Source organism: Hyalella azteca, unplaced genomic scaffold, assembly GCF_000764305.2.
Source record: "Hyalella azteca isolate HAZT.00-mixed unplaced genomic scaffold, Hazt_2.0.2 contig8244, whole genome shotgun sequence".
Taxonomy (NCBI): domain Eukaryota; kingdom Metazoa; phylum Arthropoda; class Malacostraca; order Amphipoda; family Hyalellidae; genus Hyalella; species Hyalella azteca.
Genome location: NW_025938342.1, coordinates 1 through 19,505, shown reverse-complemented (window position 1 = coordinate 19,505; position 19,505 = coordinate 1). Strand labels below are relative to the sequence as shown.

The 19,505-nt window shown below is 38.5% G+C and overlaps 3 protein-coding genes across 3 annotated transcripts; all 3 read left to right on the top strand.

Annotated features, from left to right (window-relative positions):
• Window positions 1-1,770: 1,770 nt before the first annotated feature.
• Window positions 1,771-6,041, top strand: LOC125178242. The gene is made up of 4 exons (XM_047881538.1): window positions 1,771-3,372; window positions 3,856-4,073; window positions 5,912-5,970; window positions 6,021-6,041. Exons 1-4 carry the CDS (start codon window positions 1,907-1,909, stop codon window positions 6,039-6,041), a joined length of 1,764 nt encoding a protein of 587 aa, XP_047737494.1. The 5' UTR covers window positions 1,771-1,906.
• On the top strand, window positions 5,992-10,442 carry LOC108674091. The gene is made up of 6 exons (XM_018161995.2): window positions 5,992-6,110; window positions 6,238-6,386; window positions 7,427-7,571; window positions 7,697-7,840; window positions 8,560-8,625; window positions 8,969-10,442. The coding sequence occupies exons 1-6, from the start codon at window positions 6,055-6,057 to the stop codon at window positions 10,236-10,238; spliced, it is 1,830 nt and encodes a 609-aa protein (XP_018017484.2). The 5' UTR covers window positions 5,992-6,054; the 3' UTR covers window positions 10,239-10,442.
• A 2,816-nt stretch (window positions 10,443-13,258) lies between these two features.
• Window positions 13,259-17,840, top strand: LOC108674092 (acyl-coenzyme A thioesterase 1). Its single transcript, XM_047881537.1, has 9 exons — window positions 13,259-13,431; window positions 13,887-14,039; window positions 14,436-14,469; window positions 14,730-14,907; window positions 15,054-15,259; window positions 15,637-15,714; window positions 16,298-16,408; window positions 16,927-17,127; window positions 17,760-17,840. Exons 1-9 carry the CDS (start codon window positions 13,259-13,261, stop codon window positions 17,838-17,840), a joined length of 1,215 nt encoding a protein of 404 aa, XP_047737493.1.
• The last annotated feature ends 1,665 nt before the right edge of the window (window positions 17,841-19,505 follow it).

Below are 19,505 nucleotides of genomic sequence, written 5' to 3'. Positions count from 1 at the left end.
CGTAAAGACCATACCTAGCCACTCAGAAGCCCTTTTTTCGAATTTGAGCATGGTTTGACTTATATATGTGGGGGAATGGGGGAAAATGTGTAAAAATTGAGAAAAAAGCACATAAAAGAAAAATGATGAGGAAAATAAAAAATCGGGCCTCTAGAGTTGCTAGATAATGTTGTTACGAATCGAATGATATGTGTCTTGACATTGTAGCGTGTGATTTGCTAAAGTTAGAAACTTTTTTAGAGTACCCCCTATTTTGACGTTTTCTATTAATTTCTCGTTTTCTTACATTTTTTCCAAAAAATTCAAACGAGCAAATTATTTTTTAATTTACAAGTTTTGTATGTGTGTGAAATTTCAGAAAGATTGGTTAATAAATGTAGAAGTTTTTCCTGGACCCAGATGATCCACTTGACCTAGAATTATCCAGGCCATTTCTTTTATTCCTTCTCTTCCTCAAGAGTGGATTCTGAGCCCTGCATTTCAGTCCTGAGTGCTGGATATCAATGAATGCTCTACTGGTGGCTTTTTAAGGTATGTGATGCAATATTGGGCAAGCTAATTGTGCTAGAGTGTTACGTGCTACTACCTTAGCTACTTTGCAAAGGCAGTGTTAGCTACAAACTTATTTTCCCAAGTTAAGTATCAGCACCTAAATTATCTAGCAAATTGAGGCCTGTTACCTCTGCTAATAATATTCATGAATTTTTATTATATTTTTCAGTGTTTGAAAAGTCTCAAACACATTATTTTAATTTGGTTTTAGAAATTCAAGGTTTTCAAAAAAACTTTTCCAACATTTTATTTATACTTGAATTTTTTCTCCACAATTTTAATTTCATTTTTCTTTCTAAAATGGGATAGATGCTAAATTTGTCTCTATCAAATTTATTTGTGCAGGTAAAACTGCCCACAGAAATGACAGCTTGCTCACAGAACATCATACTTGTACCTGGGATTGAGCTTTCTCCTCAGGAAGCCAACAGATAGAGAGAACTTGGAAAAATATCAACGGATATTAAGAGAACTTGAAAAATTTGCTTCAAATAGTAATCATCAGTAAAGGTGCTCATACACGGGGTGATTACTTGAGTCAACTACAGTTTTGCAGGCTGACAGCCTGTGCACAAGGAGAGCGTTTTCAGTACACTGCCAGCGCCAGGGCGACATTGGGAGTTGTCGAGTAAGGGTGTGCATGGTGGAGGCAAGAGAGAGAGCAACACAGTTGTGCATGCTTAGATGGCCAAAGCGGCACTGGGCACACTAGACTACTTCAAAACAACTCGAGTTTCTCTGCGTGCAATGCACCAGCTAGTTGCCTGTGAACACATCAATCTTCACAAATTTTAGTTGCATCGACTAGTCGATGCAACTATTTGCCTTGTGTATAACCACCTTAAGACCATTTTAAGTAGAAATGGCTGGAATTGGCTTAGAGTATGTATTATTTTGTTTGCTATTATTTATATTTTTTATTATTGGCTTCAAGCATATTACACAGAAAATATCATTAGTGGCTGGAATTGAGCTATCACCTGGCGAAGCTGCAAGGTACAAAAACATTTTTGCTGTCCAAGTTCTCTTGTGTGAAGTTTTTCGTGCCGTTCTAAAGTGGGAATGCAGAGACAAGCAGCAAGGGCAGACATATGCTGATTACCTTGAACAAAAGAAGCAGCAGTATGAAGACCGCCATGCTGCCCTGGTGGCAGAGAACAATAAATTTAAATTACCAAAAATTGGACTACCCACACATACAATTAAAATGCTACAGGAAGAACCATCAAATTATGATGTAACTCTAATATTTTCTTTTTTGTTTGAAATATTCAAATCAAAAGTATCATACACACACATTGGCCCTGTGAGAAGTCTCAGTCAACTAGAGTGCCTCCTGAAGGAGGCCAAAGACATGAGAAATGATGTTATGCATAAAGTCGCTGTCAGTGCTGTTGACCCTACGAAGTTTGATGAAATCATCAAAGTGATGCATGATGTGATAGATGAAGCTGGCAATGTGTGCAGCATCCCTGCTGATGAAGTTACAAGTGTCAAAACCCAGGTAGATGGGATGTGGGATGAAGTGCGCACAGATAATGAAAAAGCTAAGGCTTATTGTTGCTTTTTCCTGCAAACTTATGGAAACAAAGAAGCCAAAGTCATGTGGGAAGCGATGTTTGCTGAAGAAACTCTACTCTTTGGTGATGACAAAGTTGAATGCTCAAAAGTTTTTTATCCTCTGGAATTGACACTAAAGAAATCTAAAGATCAACCTGAACGCAGGATCTCCTACACTGAACTCCTAACCGGCAATGATAAGTTCATAGTAGTCATTGGTGACTCCGGGTATGGGAAATCCACTTTGGCCAAGAACTTGATGATACAGCACCATGGTATCTCAGATGCAGAGGTAGAAATGTTCAATCTAAAGAATCACAATTTGTTGCTTTATTTTGAATGCAGGAATGTTTCTACAAAAGAATTTACTGATGTAGTAAAGGAAAACTTTGGGAAAGTGTGCCAGAAACTTGGCTCTAAAACTGTCATCAAAGGAATCACTGAGTCTAACCCTTTGATTCTCATTGATGGCTATGATGAATGTCATAAAGACTCGTATGAGGTTGTGCAACAGATGGTGAACAAAATGAGGAACCATGAGTGTCGTGTGATCATCACCACCAGGCCAAGTGGTGCTGATGAGCTCAACGACTTTCTGAAGCGAGAAGGCGTGAAGTTCCAAGAGTATGAGATATCAGAAATTTGTGATTTAGATGAACAACTAAGATTTCTGGAGAAGTATGAAAAATATGTCACTCCACATGCTGAGGAAGTTGTGAAGAGCTTCAGCTCTCTTGGATGGAGCATTCAAGAACTTTTTGTTCGTCCAATTAATTTGGTTCTCTTTTGTCACCTTGTCTGGAACTTCCCTGAAAGGATAAATAATTTGAAATCTCATGCTGCTGTAGCTCGAGTCACGTATGATCTGTATTTGAAAATTATTAATTCTAAGCTGGCAAACATGAAAATTGTTGACAAATCTGGCCTTATCATTTCTTTCCTCCAAGACTTGAGCAATTTCTCCTTGAAAATGATTTGTGAAGGTCATTTCGTTTTCTCTGAAAAGCAAGTTGCCGATCTTAAATGCAGTATCAGATCAAAACTCAAAGAATATGGGGTGCTTGGGACGCTTGATCCTAATGCACTTCTGGGTGTTGTCTTGAAAATAAAACGTCCAATGAAAAGTTTTGAGTCGTGCACATATTTCTTCCATCACAAGAGCATACAGGAACTGTTTGCTTCCAAGCCTGTCTTAATGGAGCTCCGTAAGAATAATGCCTTACCGCCCATCCTGATGTCACAAAAATTTGATATTTTCAAGTGAGTTTTCTGTTTAGAAAGATCTAATTGAGTTTCTTAAGACTGTTTCTGAGATAGAAAACTCCTGTGGCTGTCGTTAGAGGATTCAATCATATTTTCTCAGACCTGATACCCCCTACATTTCACAGGGCTAAATTTTCTATCTAAATATTTTTACACAGAGACCTAGTTAATTTAGGTCTCACTACATTAATTTGAACTAATTAACAAGTGTCTCACTGTTTATATTATCTTGCTGTGCATATACGGTACATGATATAAAAAACTTCAATACATATGTACAAAGCAGGAAAATGAAGTTTTTGAAATTACAAAATTAGTTTAACAAACGTAGTAGCTGCACTTACACACAATGTTTTCTCTATAAACTTCAAAATGATTCCAGGTGAATTTTAACATGGATAGGAAGATAAACATTTTTCTTGTGAATTGGATATTAATCACCATTATTAATGTTGATTTACTAATCTGTAATACAATTAGTCTGTCAGAAGTGCCCACATATGTGTTCATGGAGCTGAGTGCTGCTGAGGAGTCCATTGTCTTCTGGAAAAACTGGCCGCTCCTGTGTGATGCTATGGAACGCATAGACATGTATGACTGGGAGCAAATATTGCTGAACTGTCGTGACTCGCAACATATTGCTGAAGCAATTGCCGGAGTCTACTTGGCACACAGCAACAAATGGAGCATTGATGCAGGTAGTATTTTTATTTGGCACCTTAATTGTTTGAGAGATTTTACTTCTGGCATTGTACTGTCAAACCTTCATGGAACTTTGTGTTTCAATGAGATTCTTGATAGTTGTATCTTGATGGTTGTTTACAAACCTTATTGTCATTTAGGTGAACATAGAAGTCTCTACACAATAAAATCTGAAATAAAGAAGAACTTCTACTTTCCCTCAATACAGGGTTGGCAATGATTAAATCAAAGTGATTAAATCATGTGATTAAATCACTTGATTTTTTTATATCATGATTTTTTTATAAAAAAATCAAGTGATTTAATCACATGATTTAATCATTTTGATTTAATCATTGCCAACCCTGCTAAGTGGTAAACACCACCTTGGCCTGTTGGCCATTATTGAAGGCAATAAGTGCCCTTTTTAGCCATCCATTATGATCCATATACTGTTATTGTTAGTAGGCTAATTGCAACATAAAAAAAATAACAATTCAAAAAGACAAAAAAGATGAAAAAATAAAAAAAAATCGAATAAATAAAAAAATCATGAAAAAATCAAAAAAATTATTGATTTTTGATTTTTTTTATTTTTTCAAAAAAAAATAAAAAAAATCACCAACCCTGCCTCAGTATATGCTCTCTTCTATCTGTCGATCTGCCTTTGCTGCTGAAATCATATACCTCCTTAAGACCGTTTGGCCGATGCAAATTTTTCTTCTATATGTCCATGATAAACAGGAAGATATAAACAGAATTGAATGTTGTATAGCATTAATCAACAGAAAATAAATGTATATCAGACAATAATTATTAGATAATCTAATTATATGATACTTATTTGTATACTTCAATGTAAATTCCTAGACCACAGCAGATATGTGAGCATCACTGTATTTGCTTATTCTTTTTCAAGTGTTATGACTATGAAATTTTTCTCTCCTGAACATTGCCTACACTCATTGAGATGAATGTGTAATTTTGTAAGTATTGATCCTCTATTGCTAGCAGCTCGAGCAGAGAGCAGGCGTGAAACTGATGAAGATCACTGTAAAGCGCTTTCTAATTACAGTGTGCTGGCATGTATAATTTGATCTAATTATTGCATTTGTTTCTAATCCGCACTAATTCTTTTAACTCTTATGTGGTCAAGTATAGAAATGTGAAGAAACTTGAATTTGCAAAACCAATAAATGAAAGCAATTAAATTGTGTTTACACCTATGGATTTTCAAAAATAATTCATATTGGAGGAGTAAATGGCAGTTGAAGAATCCTTAAATACAGTCAATACTCTAAAAATATAAATTCAATCATTTAAATGTGAACAGTAGTAACTATCTTACCTGAATTTAATTCAATTTCATTCAGATACTCTAATTCATGGATAGATATTGCTACTTCCATCTTATAAATAAATACAGAAAGAGCGTCAATTTAATTATCTGAATCAACCATAAATATTACTTTTAATTTTTGGGTAAGGTAGGGGTAATGATTCGTATGGAATGATTGTCAGATGATCAGTGAATGGCAGAGGCATGTGTATGTTGCCTGTAACTCAAACCAGAGGCCAATGGGTCTTTTTGTGAGGCAATTTGATGTGATCATGTATGGTAACTTGCCTGATAAAGGGTTAACTAGTATATATACATTACTTGTGCTCATTCTGTTGTTACTTTTGAAGCACATGTAAATTTTGCAGAGCTTTATGATTGCGATTCCTGAGTAAAAATACGCATAATCTTCACGCAATTTGTTATTATCATACCATTTGCAAAGGATTTATAATGAAATTTATGACAATAATCTATTGTTTTTAAGACCAGGTCATCAGCTGTTTACACACACAGGCCACAATGTTGATGCCATTGCGCTGCTGCTGCCCTACCAGCAGCCCGCCACGCTCAGTGTCTGGCTCTTGGATGACCCTGCACCCAAGTCCTGGCGTTTGGTGGCTAGGACATTCAAAGGAATTCTTGAGCTGCGACTGTTAATGAACCACTATTCACAACCGTGTGACCACATGCTTGAAGCCTTGAACTCCTCGCGGTGCGATGATCAGGGAGTATTTTCTATTATATATATTTATTACTAATATGTTGTACATTTAAAGCTCTTAACATGTAACCCTCTTTAGCCATGAGGTATCATTCTTATATATTATATTGTTGTGCAGCTGCTCGTTGTCATCGTTTGCTGGTCGTATCAAGGATTCAAACAGCATCCGATCCTTGGCCAAAGTCGCGACGCCCAACTCAGACTTCTTGATTGTCACGGAGCCGCACGTTGACTTAACGCCACTGCAGCACCAGCACCAGGAGCTTTGTGAGTGTGAATGGATCCATAGATCTCTGTGAATAGATATTATTAATAGGATAATTAACATCTTACGTATGTAGGGTAAAAATATCTAGTTTTTAGAGCTGGTGAGATGACAGAATTAACTTTTTTATTTTATATTTTGATTTGAGGTTTTTTATTTAAATTTGATTTTTGATATACATTTTTTGATTTGAGGCAATTCTAGACCCAAATACATGGAAAGTCAGAGATTAAATTTGTTGTAGTCAGTCAGTAGTTCCCAAACTAAACTGGCCTTAATTACCACAGGTCTGTTAATAATTTATTGACTCACTGTGTGTACAGCAAGACTGAAGAAAATTGAGCGATGAAAATCAAGATGTCAATACATCAAATAGTGCTCGGGTTAATCTTGACTCAGTCTGAGAAAGCGAGTGTGAAGTTAACTTAGGAAAATGAATTACTGGTAATATGGTTGCATGTAACAAAATTATTATGAAAACTATTAACCAGTATTAGAAGAGTAGATAAAACACAAATCTGATAATTCCTCAACTAGACAATAATAATACATAACAATTATTGCAACTTCTTTCAACCCGTTTGTGTATGTTTGTATTATTTGGAAAAATTATCACTGAAAATCCTCTTATTATAATTGAATGCAAATAAAAATGTCATCTTCGCCTTTCAATTTCTCTGTACATGTCCTTGATATTTAGAGTTTTGAAAGAGACATTGGACTAATCGTGCTATGTTTAGTTGAGTGAATAGTTGAAGATGTTAGGCAAGCTCTGCTGTAATTCTCCTCATCTATGAAGTCAATATTTCTACAAACACACATTTCAAAATTATAAAAACCTATCATAATTACCATATCCTCAAACATTCATTTCAAAATACCCATTCCATGAACACCTCTTTTACAAACAGCCCTGTCACAATCACCTTTCCCACATAAGGTAAACCCAGTTCACAATCAACCATTTCAAAAACAAGTATTCCACAACATGCTTTCCAAAACACCCATTTCCTGAAGATTGTTTAATTTCTTGCCCTCGCAGGGGTGATTGTTGAACCCAAATCTGAGGGCGACATCGCTGCCCTGCCCACGTCTCCCAACATTTTCCTTTTGGTGAAGTTGGTTGCTGAAAATCAGCAAAAGAGTTTGACTCGCACCTTACTTGGCATGGCTCCTGCTGACAACAGGTGGTGGTTCCTTACCGTGTATCATGATGATCAGTAATGTCTCATTTGTGGTTCTGAGGGTGCAAATAAATCGTTAAGAAATGTGTTTTAAGACCTGTTCTTATGTGATGAATGGCTCATGTCAGGTTGCGGAGGCTGGAGGTGCGTGACTGCGCGTTGACTGAAGTGCAGCTGCAGGAGATGCTGGTGGAGCTGCAGCACGCGGGCCTAAGGACGATCTTCACGAACCAGCAAATCCACGCGGGACCCAGCCGGGTGCTGACAATGCGGTAAATGAACTGATTTCTTACATCACGCTGCGCCGAAATTATTTTGTTGAGCTATAGAATAATTATTTTACTTTAAAATCTGTCATCCAAGGAACAATTGATTCCTGGAGGAGTCGCAAATAGAGGAATGAAGCCATTGTGTTTCTTCACTAGTGTCCAGCCATTTTAATTTTGCTTAAGTAGCGTCTGCAACTGACGGAGGTGCGTGTGAGCCAACCAATCAGAACGCTGTAATGAAGAGCCGCTTGGAAATCACTGATGTTCTGAGTGGTCCAAGCAGGAGCCTGCAGTTCATACCCAACTGACATGCTCAAACAAATTTCGATAACTAGGAAACACAGCCTTAATAATCGATGCTGCCAAAGTAATATCGAGCCGATAAAGAAGGCAGATTTCAGTTGACTATCTCAACAAACAAGCCGGGGAGATTTTACACTTGCTTCTGAAATTGGTTATTTGAAATGATGTAAGTAGCTCCAAACACTTGAGGTCATTAGGTTCCATTAAGGAGTAATTCTCACTGGCTATAGTGTTGAGGTAAAAATAGGACCTACCTGATGAGTTCAGGTAGCTCATATGACTTGAGGAGTTCCAATAATTAAAATATTATTTCCATAACGATTTAGAGTAACAGTCACTCTGCCTAACAAAGCAATCTTTATTTCTTTCCTATTCCATTACATGCCAAAATATATGAAACATTTTCTGCTCTCTGACAGAGAGAAGAATTACGCGCTGATTCTCACTGATGAACCGCCCCTGCCACCACAGGCAGAACACAGCAGGTTGGTACGACCAACTTCTGGCCATATTATTTAAAAATGAATTGAATTTATTCTTTGAACCTTGTTTTGCACGTACTTGGGTCTTGGGGTTGGTAATGTAGATAATATTTGGGTTGTGTTAAATGCATTTCAATATTGTACCTAGTTAAAATAATTTTTTATGAATAACCATAGTTTTTAACCCTCTGCATTTCTTTAATTTGGGGTAGTTCAATTAAACGTCAATTGTCTTATTCGGATGACGCTGACGAAATTCATTACTTTCGTTTCCTGCGATATTGAAGAATTGATGGATATTTATTCATAATAGTTCTGTATAAACGTCAGATACATAACATTGCAGGCATGTCGCATCAGAACCTCCCAAGTCACCTGCCAGTCTCCCCGCTGCCCCCGCCGTCGGTGGAGAGAACCTCTGTCCGCTGGCCTCGTCATGCGGGGACCTGGACGCCGTGTACAGAAGTCTGTACGCCCTGAACGTTGTGCTGCCGCACGCGCTGCGCTTTGTGATGGAGAAAACGTGCGTAGATAAGCCTCCGGAGGTTACTTACTTGGATTACTGTTTGACAAGGTACACGCAGAAGAACTGTTCAGAACTCCTGTCATATCTCTGGCGCAATTCCTATTTGGTGGAAACTCTCAAAAAATGTAATTGTGAGGAGTTTGATGTACGGCTATTCGATGCTCAGCCTCTGATCGAGCTAGTTTCCCTATTTCTTAGCCGGTTGTTAACAATGTTCAATGGTGGTACTGATAAAGTTGACCCCACAACTAAAGATGAAGACTACAAAAATTTGTTAAACCTTATTGGAGAAGTTCGACGCCTTAGGACAATAGTGCACATCAACCTCATGGAAGATCCTACCAAACTGGTGGGAGTGCCGGACAGGATCACTGAGATCGCATACGAGCTGATCAGCAAGGCCGCTGAGCTGCACCGCGTGCCGGACGCTGAGGCTAAGCGGGTGAAGGAAGCTTGCCGGGCGCTGTGTGATAAATACTCTGATGTGCGCGTTGATGATGACGCTTTCGCTGCGTATTATGTAGTGAAAGAGAACTTGGAGAGTAGAGTCGACGTGGAATTTGAAAAGGTATTTGATGAAAGATGTGTCAGTATTTACGAGTCCCCAACCCACAGACGGGATCAACCCTTTCAGCATCATTTTAGCTCAAGATGTCAGCAATATCAATTTGATGAGTTATTAAAGTATAAAATCTGGGGTAAGGGTAAGTTGCATGGCGTCTTCATCCACTTCATGTGCCGCGATACAAAATCCTGCAGTTTTTCTGACGTCATCGAGCAAAACTTTCCGGAAGCCTGCAGCAAAATTGGAACAAACAACGTTGAATATGCTTTGAAACGTCTACATCCTCTGATCCTCGTTGACGGCTACGACGAAGCCAACGCCACGTCCAGCGTAGTCGTAGATGAAATGGTCTACAAATTCCATGAATTCCCATGCAAGATCGTCATCACTACCCGTCCTGAGGCTGATTCTTCTCAACGAAATATCTCGGGAAGAGAAGGTGTGGAATTTACGGAATCACTAATTCTTCCTTTTGCGCTGAAAAGGAGTAACTTCGGTGAACTTTTGATGACTTTGGATTCCTAAGTTAAATCCTGCCATGGTTTAATATTTCTCCTGCAAGAAAATTTTTGAACTAAACTTTTTTGGTCACATTTCCATCCAGAATTTTGATAAAAGTTCCACATAAATAGTAATGCCTTACAAATAGTCATTGGACATGAAGATTGTTTGTTTTTGGTGTTTTTTTTAGTCCAAGAAATACAAAGATTGGAGATTACATCAATAAAATCAGAGCTATCTTTTAAAAATCAGAGATTACATAACAAATCAGAGCTACCTTCTCCTTTGTGGAGGAGGTAACGTGCTTACTGTAACATGTTGGTTTTGCTTCTGGGGTGAACCGTTCAGGAACAACTGTCAACTCGGGGTTGCCATGACAACAAACGGAGTTGCTTGTTACATTACGGTGTTTTTATCAGGGCAATTATTTCATTGCATGCCCTTTATTTCATTTTAGTGTTGTTTATTTTATTTCAACGCTGCAATTTTATATTTTTTCAATAAATCGATCTTGTTCAAGGTGTATAAAGAGAATCTAATCTCAGACATACTCTTTATCAAGCCTTTCAGCGCTGGTATATTTAAGTTTTATTACACTTCATAATTTTACAGTATTATTATCGCACCAAGTGTAGGTTAATTTGTACCTATTCAGTACGACAATGGTTAAAGGTTAGAGATGAAAATGCACAGAACTCAGGGCGTCTTACAAGCGCTATCCATCATGCACGAGTTCAAAGTGCCAGACTTCGATGTTTATTATCAACACTTGCGTGTGTATCTAACAGCTTTCATGTACTGTATTCTAGTTAAGAAATACACGAATTGATTAATTATAATTGCAGTTAGGAACTGCCTTGAATCGCAGCTTAAAACTGTCAAGATTGACTATATTACTGTTAAAACTATAAATTCTATATAATGCAGTTAAAAACTGCCGTAATTCGCTCTAATGTTATTAAAACAGTAAATCCGTTATTTTATAGTTAAAAATTGCCTAGATGGACTATAATATTGCTAAAACTATAAATTTTCTAGCATTGCGTTAATAACTACCTTGATTCACAACAATTCTACATAGACTGTAAATTATTGGTTATTATTCAGTTAGAAGCTGCTCGTATTGGCTATAGTGCCTTGATAATGCAGTGAAAACTATCACCGACTAGAACACGCAAGGTGAATATGGTACGATTCAATTATATTTTAAATACCTTAATTTCTCATGAATCTCTATCTCTGAGAATCAGCGAGATTCAATAATGAAACTTATAACTTAGAAAATACTTACGAATCTCCGCCTTGAACACATTGTGGTATCCCTGTTTAATGGCTGTAAGGAAAACTAGAATAGGTTTAGGTTTTGTCACAACTAGTAATTACCCAAAAAATTTCACGATATTACGAAGTCACAAGCTTTGTGTAGACGTTACTCTGCCGAAGTGGAAGACTAAGTTTGGATTTTGTTATACATTTAAATGCCATTTATATACTCGCTTATTAGTGCATATTAGTATACACGTTTCTTTTATGGCCCTGCTTCTTCCACAACTATCAGCTTTCGCAACTCCCTTCACTTTTTCTACATTTTTATGAACATTCAGTCACTTGTCTCTTTGTTTCATTCAGAAGTATAAGTTTGAATCTTTCTTATGCTAGATATTCTGTAAGTTACTGAAGGGTAGGAGCGACGTTAACCTTATGAACATCACGTATTTTTTAACTTACCAATAAACGAGTTGATATTCCATCTCGGTATCACTCTATCCCTTGATTCATTTCCCATGTAGCTGCTCTGAATATTTCAAAACCGCAAACTTTATGATCCAAAATTTAGCCTACATACTCTTAGCTGTTAGTTACTAAATTTAACTCGGTCACTGCTTGTCATGTGAAAACATTCTATCAAATAATGTAGTTGTGCCGCATGTTAAGGATATACACGCTGACTCGTTGGTATGGAAGGCTTATTTGATCGGCAGCCTGTTTGTGCCAGGCAGGTTTCCTGCAATTCACAAGCAGAGCTTTTATTGGTCGCACTACCTGTTATGTTTGATACAATTCGAGCGATTGTAAGAATATGAATATGTGCTTCGATGCACACCGGTGGACAGTCATTACTCCCACTGATTTTCGCTGAGAAGCCCTGAGATTGAAAAAAAGCGTACAACCGTTTCGTGTGCTAGGTTCTAAACCGTACAACCGTTTCATGTCCTAGGTTCAGGGTGCGTACCGGTCATGGAAAACCTGGAAAGTCATGGAATTTGATTTTAAATTTTCCAGGCTTGGAAAGTCATGGGATTTCATTTCAGGTCATGGAGAGTCATGGAACAAAAGGCGTTTTGATTTCCCTCAATAAGGTTGATGTTGGTTACATGGCCAGGACTGCGATTACAAAAATCTTGCAGACAAGAAGGCAATGCACCACAGCAAGTTCTCACTTTCAAAACACGAGCGCGGGACTTCACGCAGGCTGTAGTCCAAAATAAACTGGACAAGAGCCCTATCAGGTATGTCCTTGATAGGAACCTGACTTGGCTGGTACCAAAAGTTTTCATCAAGAAGGACTGTAAGGAAGCCGACAAGACAGTAGAAGAACTGCCTCACTTTGCTTGTTGATGCAAAGAGATTCCCTAACACAGATGTGGATGGTGTGCGATGAGATGTGCAGCTTTAAAGATGAATCACATCATTGCAGTGAACTGAACGCACAGTTTCGAGCATTTTCAGCTTCTGATCGCCTGGACACTTTTTGGCATGCCATCCTGTCAAAGAGCACCTACAAGAAGCTCTGGAGTGTAGTGCAGATGCTGATGCTCCTGTCTCATGGCCAAGCCACGGTCGAAAGAGGGTTTTCGTTCAAGGAGGAAATCATGACACAATATGAAAGAGCGAACGGTGGTTGCCCTGCGTGCTGTGGTTGATCATGTTGCACATGTTGGTGGCCTGTACAAGATCACCATCACCCAGATGACCATTTTGCAGCTCTCAGTACCAAAACAGCCTAAAATAATTATTTGGCAGAAGAGAAAGAGCAGAATGCGATGGCCCAGAAAACCCAGAAGAGCAGAGTTCTGTTGGATGAGCTAGATGAACTGAAGAAGAAGAAAAGGCGTACGGAGGTGGCATCAAGGCGCTTGAGCAAGCAGCAGATGAATATGCAAAAGCAATGGAGAAACAGGGATAAGAAAATTATCGCCAAGTTCAACGTCATGAGGCGATCTTTGAAAGCAAAGCTAGACACTCTTGAACTGAACATTAAATTAAAGAAAAAGTTGATAAAATAGCTGCCAGTTGAATGTTAGGGTAGTGGTGTTGAAGAGTGTTCTGAACTGTATTGACATTATCATGTACAATCTTGTCTGCATTACTCAATACAGTATTTGTTGTGATTTGACACTATTGAATTCATAATAATACCAGCGTGGGCTTGATTTTCATATATGTGTCATTTATGTTCCTCAGTTTCTGCCTGCTCTATGCATTTACAAGTTTGCTTTTTATCAGCTGTAGGAGATGATAGAATATGCACAGTTAGTCTTTCAGTCATGCTAAACCTGTCGTATACGAGCATTGGAAAATTATATTGATGGGTCATGGAGAGTCATGGATTTTTTTCTAAATACCGGTACGCACCTTGAGTTACCCATAATTTAAACGATTACTCGAGAGTTCTCCCGAGCTGACGGTGACGCCTCAATCATGTCTGATGGACGAGTCCGTAACGGTCAAAGTGACGGGTCTCAAGAGGGCCTCCGTATACACGCTCCACACAACGGCCTCGGACAGCAACGGTGTGCCTTTCTTTACGGTCGCGACGTACAAGTGAGTAATTCTATAGTTAAAAATGATTTGAAATTAGTATCATGTACAATCTAGAGAACTAGTACGGGTTAGATACAGTAAATAAAAGTTACGGTTATTTTTATGTTTTACCTTCCCTACATGGATGTCTACTTTAATCTACCAATCTAAAAAATTATCCACATATACATATAAAAAATCAGTCTTTTATTTGTATATATATGTGGATTATTTTTGAGATTGGTAGATTAAAGTAGACATCCATGTAGGGAAGGTGAAACATTAAAATAATTGTGTAAAAATAGCTGCAAGCAAACTGAAATATGAAAAAATACCTGTAAATGGTAACTGGTAACAACTTAACAAGTAACAACTAACATGTTGACAGAAGGTGGAGCAGAAGGCCTTGTTCCCCAGGTTCAGCCACTCTGACGTCACGAAGCCCATTCAGGTTCAACTACATGTTATACGCATTATAAACTATTGACGTAAACATCGCTTATAGATGCCAGAGGGATATCATAATTATAATGTGCCCGATAGTTTTGAATATCCCGATACAATGTTACCTATACCGTGTCAGCAGCTCTGGGTATCAAACTTGAGAGTTCTAGGAAGCGAACTAGATATCGCGGCGGAGCATTTTATATTCACCAAGCTATAGCTTGACGTTTGTGGATTTTTTAGTTAACATGATCCGATTTTGTGCAGTTTGTACTATCGCTGTACCAATGCCCCATAGCTGTCCAGCTCGCAACGATCGGAGCAGAAAAGAGTGGCCTGAAGCCCGTGTGCAGCGTGCAGCACGAGCGTCTCCTCATGGCCGAGGGCTGCCAGAGGATTCCTGTGAGGGACGGCAAGGTGCGAGGAACGCTCTTCCTGCCTCCTGGTGAGTTCAGCGCTGCTGGTTAGCTAACTGAAAAATGACTATTATATTGATGATTAACGAATTTTGTTTGAAGCACGGACGCAGAAGCTATTAAATACATTTCAATGGAGCTGCTTAATCTTCACGATTCAAACTCCGCTCGTTAGGCGAAGGGCCGTTCCCCGGCGTTGTGGACATGTTCGGAGGAGCAGGAGGTCTGATGGAGCACCGAGCTGCCCTATTCGCCGCCAGGGGCTTCGCTACTCTCGCCCTCGCCTACTTCGCGTACGAGGACCTGCAGGAGAGCATGCAAACGGGCTTCGATATCGCCTACTTCGACGAGGCCGTCCAGTATCTCCTCTCGCGGCAAGAGGTCCGTGGCTTAGAGAAGCTAGATTGCAACTCGATTGAACGTTTTAGTAAAATTTCTGTAAAGAAGACGTAACAAGTCCCTGCTCGAGAGAAGTCGAATGATAAAGAGAGTATTTGTGCTCGAAAATTTAGTTGGCATTATTGACTTTAAAATTACTTTTTTTTCGGCAACACAAATCGAGAAATGGAGTTAAGTCTTGCTGTTCTCGGAGCTCTTCACTTAAAAGAAAACCATTTATCCTGTATTGAGACAGTGGTGTTTCAGCCAATTGTATCAATTCCAGCTTTTATGAAATTGTTTTTGATTTCCCGAAGCACGCATATTTTCAAGTTAAAATAACATTCAATATCTAATAGCGATCGTCATTCGAATTGCAGGTACGCAAGGTTGGCGTTGGTGTGATAGAGTCGAGCAAGGGAGATATCGCTCTCAGCATGGCCACCTATATTCCTCAGGTATGAATATGTTAATTCTTGATAATTATTGTGTTTTCAGGGTTATAAAATCTCTCGAGTGTAATCATTTCTCATAAAGTACTTTATGATTTTAACCATTTACAAATATTCTTCTGCCTATGATCGACGTAGCTTTTTATTATATTTTAACAACAAATTATAATGGCTTTGAAACCTGTTCGTAGAGCTTCTTATTCTCCGGTGCGAAGTTAAAAGCCCAGCTTGGGAATAAATACGGCTTAACGCATTTATTTTCGTCAATTCGGTCTATGCGTGATTTATGTCATTGTGCATTAATTATTATCCTAATCAAATCGGCAGGGAATAAATTAGCAACCATTTCTAGCGCAATTAAATTTGCCTTACTCTCAAATATACCGCAATGTAATGATGTTATTTAAATCATGAATAAAATCTGCGCATGATTGTTATAATTTATAAATTTATCACATGAAGCCTGCTTAAGTAATTAATGAATAATTAATCGAATTGATTACTACCATACTTTGCGTAAACCGCTATACTTATTATATTCAGCGCCATTCAATGTTTTTTTTAATATTGATAAGATTCTTCTTTGCAGATCAAAGCCGCGGTCGTCGTGAACGGTGGCATCTACTCGGCCGTTGGTGCTTTTAAGCTCCTTGACGGCACCCACAGAGCTGTTGTGCCTCTTGCATTCGAGAAATTAGTTGTGAGTAAACCGTGGCTCAGAAAGTAAATATTTCATATTTTCTTAAACCCAGCAAATTTTTTTGCAAATATATTTGCCCTAAGAAACAATATTATTTGTCCGAGCTCATCAATTTCACTTGGCATGTTCTACCGAAAAAGATTTTTGTTGAGTTATTTTGAGCTGATATGTATAAAAAATTTTATTCGCCAGTTTTTTCAAGCACAAATTTAACGTTTCTTCGCTCATAGTGACCTTCAAGTTCTCCAAAACTTAACGAACTTTAGATTTCATATGGGTCAATGACAATGTTCAGCATTTTAGGATTACGTTAAAATGGCTTCATAGATAAATATCTCAATGATTGAAAAATTACATTTCATATAGGCTACCTGATAAAATTTTATTTTCTGTTTGTCTTGTTTTAGGAACCTTCCATCTCTTCTTTACATGAACACGCAAATGTTAAATTTAAAGCATCTCGAGTATCGAGATTAAGCTAGGCGTGTAGCAGTTGGATATATCGTCTTTGTCATCAGCTGCACAGGGACGGTGTAATGGAAACGTACCACGCCATGTCGGATCCGCCCGACCATCCTGAGGCGATCATCCCTGTGGAGGACGCGTACGGCGACATCCTTTGGCTGAGCGGTCTGGCTGACCGAGCTATGAACACGGAGATGTTTGCGCGGCTGGCGGTCGAGCGCTGCACCGAGCGCGGCAAGCCCGACAAGGTTAAGGTGAGGCTGCTGGTGGCGATCTAATACGTTGCAAGATTTGAGTTCTTACATCATTAGTCGGCTTAATTCTTTAATCATTAGTATGCTTGATTCTTAAATCATTAGTCTGCTTGAATCTTTAATCATCAGTCTGCACAAACTCTTCAAGAATTTAACAGCGAAGAAAACGCCAAGTGAATTCTCCATTTCTGCAGTGAAAATTGAATATTTTCATTGAAGATACTGTGAATTTACTTTGCGTTTTCTTTATTTTCGTATTTTTGGTGAAGATTTGAGTAGATACTATAAAAGCCCAGGACGATTTTTTATGAAGAAGAAGATAATTACAACTTCTTTATTGCTTCATTTATGTTATTCGCATCATTGATTAATCTCGTGATTCTTCTTTGAATTTCACCCGTATTCTTCGAATTCCAGCAACGAGAGAACGACGTTGTCTCAATATTACCTTACAGTTCTTCCCACTGCTCTTAAACTATCACTTACGTACTACGAAAATCTGAAATTAAAATTATAAATTTCGACAGTCACCACTTGCTTTCGATCACAGTCATTCACGTCATTCAGTTCAAATCAAGTTTTTTACATCATCATAAGTTCAATTAAGATTGTATCCTATAATATATGGTCAGGTTCTTAAGTACCCCGGCGCGGGACACCTTCTTGAGCCCCCAACATCCCCTGCAGCAGCATCACGTTGCAGGAGCTCATGAAAATCGGCACGTTGAATGGAGGCAACGTAGAGGAGCATTGCGTTGCTCAAGAGGACGCTTGGAAACAAGTTCTTGCATTCTTCAACGATAAACATCAATAAAATAATCTTTACTAATAGCTCAATTCCCAATTGATTGATAATTAATGTTAATGGAAATCACCGGTCAGTGATCGTTAGTTCACGCTAGCGCAATTTAGACGAAGTGCGTGAGCTACTGCACGGCAATAGCCGGCTACTTTTTGCAACTTCATAACGCCTCAACCCCTAAATTAGACACAGATCTAAATTAAAATCAATAGATTTGAAACTTTCATTCATTAAACTATCATTGAATCATAACTTGATTATCATTCATAGAAGGAATACATATTTGAACAAGGTTAAATTGTATCGTTTTTATTCCTCTCCGGAAGACCATTAGCTTAAGCCAAAGCATTCGAAGCCTTTTGAGTTAAATATCTGTCGATTTTTTAAAGTAAAAGTTTAGAAGCTTGTCTTGTGATTAATCTCAAACTCTCAGCAAAATTGTTAACTTGTTAAAAAATACCTGAATAGAGCTCTACAATTTATTCCGATTTTGATGCTGATAGAAATATAGAAATATCAGAAAATAAGTTGGTATACAAATTTTTTTGTACGAAAAAACTATAAAATTTATCCACTTGATGTTTCAACTTGAAGGCACTACATTTGTGACCTGCAATGCAAGGGTAACTGGTACAGGGATATTGTAGGGAGCAGACTGTTAATAATAATTATAATAATGGCGGTTTCAGCCTTTATTAGAGCGTACCGGTTTTAAACGATCAATCGACACAGTATTTTGTACATTGTCGGACATTTGGATTACAAAATACTGTGTCGATTCTGTCGGTTGAGTTCTGGCAGTGATCGAGGACGCACGTACGTGTTTGCGGGTCACAACTTTCTCACTTTTTACTATGCCGGTTTGACTTATCTCTCGAATTTTGTACCGAAACGATTTCAGTGAAAGGTTAAATTTTAGTGCAGTTCAGTCAAAATTGTGCGAATAGTGAGAAAAACGGCTGGTACAAGTGTTTTAGTTTTATTCCCGACAAATGCCAGTGCATGAAACGAGGGCAAGTTTTGTAGCTTGTTGGGAACCCTCGGCGACCGCCTGTCACGGAGAACAATCAGTGCCTTGACGACGCTCAGGCCTCGCCTCCCTATACCCTCTTCACCCTCTTGGCCCCTACACCTCCCCCTCTCCACCCGCCTCACGCGTCGGTACCTTGATTCCCCAGACCCCCCTGTCTTTCCCTCGTCAGCTGCAGCTCAGCTGTTCCTCCAGCCGGAATTTTCGAGAGAACTTTACTATACTCAACTCAACTCAGTTTTGTATGTTTCTCCGTCCTTTTCTGTATTTTTCTCCGTCCTTTTCTCCGTTCAAGAGATCTAGTTCGTGAATTTAATAATGGCTGGACAGAAAATAAAAAAGATAGTCGAAAAGCCCTCTACGGCCTCTAGAGAAAAGCCATCTACGGCCTCTAGAATAAAAAATAAAACCAAATCAGCCCACCTAGAGATAAAATTTTGTAAGTACTGCAAAGAGATCTCTCTGAGCGAAGTCCAGACGGTCACCTGTGAACGATGCGAAGATCTCATTTGTATCAGCTGTTCGAAGTTGAGCTCTAAGGAGTAC

What these genes read in the sequence shown, in the direction of transcription:
- LOC108674091 (XM_018161995.2), top strand. Translation starts at nt 6,055, where the DNA reads ATGAACCACTATTCACAACCGTGTGACCACATGCTTGAAGCCTTGAAC. An exon ending in GAAGCCTTGAACTCCTCGCG is followed by an intron (nt 6,111 to 6,237) that starts GTGCGATGATCA and finishes ATTGTTGTGCAG; the next exon opens with CTGCTCGTTGTCATCGTTTG. An exon ending in CCACAGGCAGAACACAGCAG is followed by an intron (nt 8,626 to 8,968) that starts GTTGGTACGACC and finishes ATAACATTGCAG; the next exon opens with GCATGTCGCATCAGAACCTC.
- LOC108674092 (XM_047881537.1), top strand. Translation starts at nt 13,259, where the DNA reads ATGGCCCAGAAAACCCAGAAGAGCAGAGTTCTGTTGGATGAGCTAGAT. An exon ending in TTTACGGTCGCGACGTACAA is followed by an intron (nt 14,040 to 14,435) that starts GTGAGTAATTCT and finishes CTTGTTCCCCAG; the next exon opens with GTTCAGCCACTCTGACGTCA. An exon ending in GCAAGCCCGACAAGGTTAAG is followed by an intron (nt 17,128 to 17,759) that starts GTGAGGCTGCTG and finishes ATATATGGTCAG; the next exon opens with GTTCTTAAGTACCCCGGCGC.
- LOC125178242 (XM_047881538.1), top strand. Translation starts at nt 1,907, where the DNA reads ATGAGAAATGATGTTATGCATAAAGTCGCTGTCAGTGCTGTTGACCCT. An exon ending in CAAAAATTTGATATTTTCAA is followed by an intron (nt 3,373 to 3,855) that starts GTGAGTTTTCTG and finishes TAATACAATTAG; the next exon opens with TCTGTCAGAAGTGCCCACAT. An exon ending in AGCAGCCCGCCACGCTCAGT is followed by an intron (nt 5,971 to 6,020) that starts GTCTGGCTCTTG and finishes TTTGGTGGCTAG; the next exon opens with GACATTCAAAGGAATTCTTG.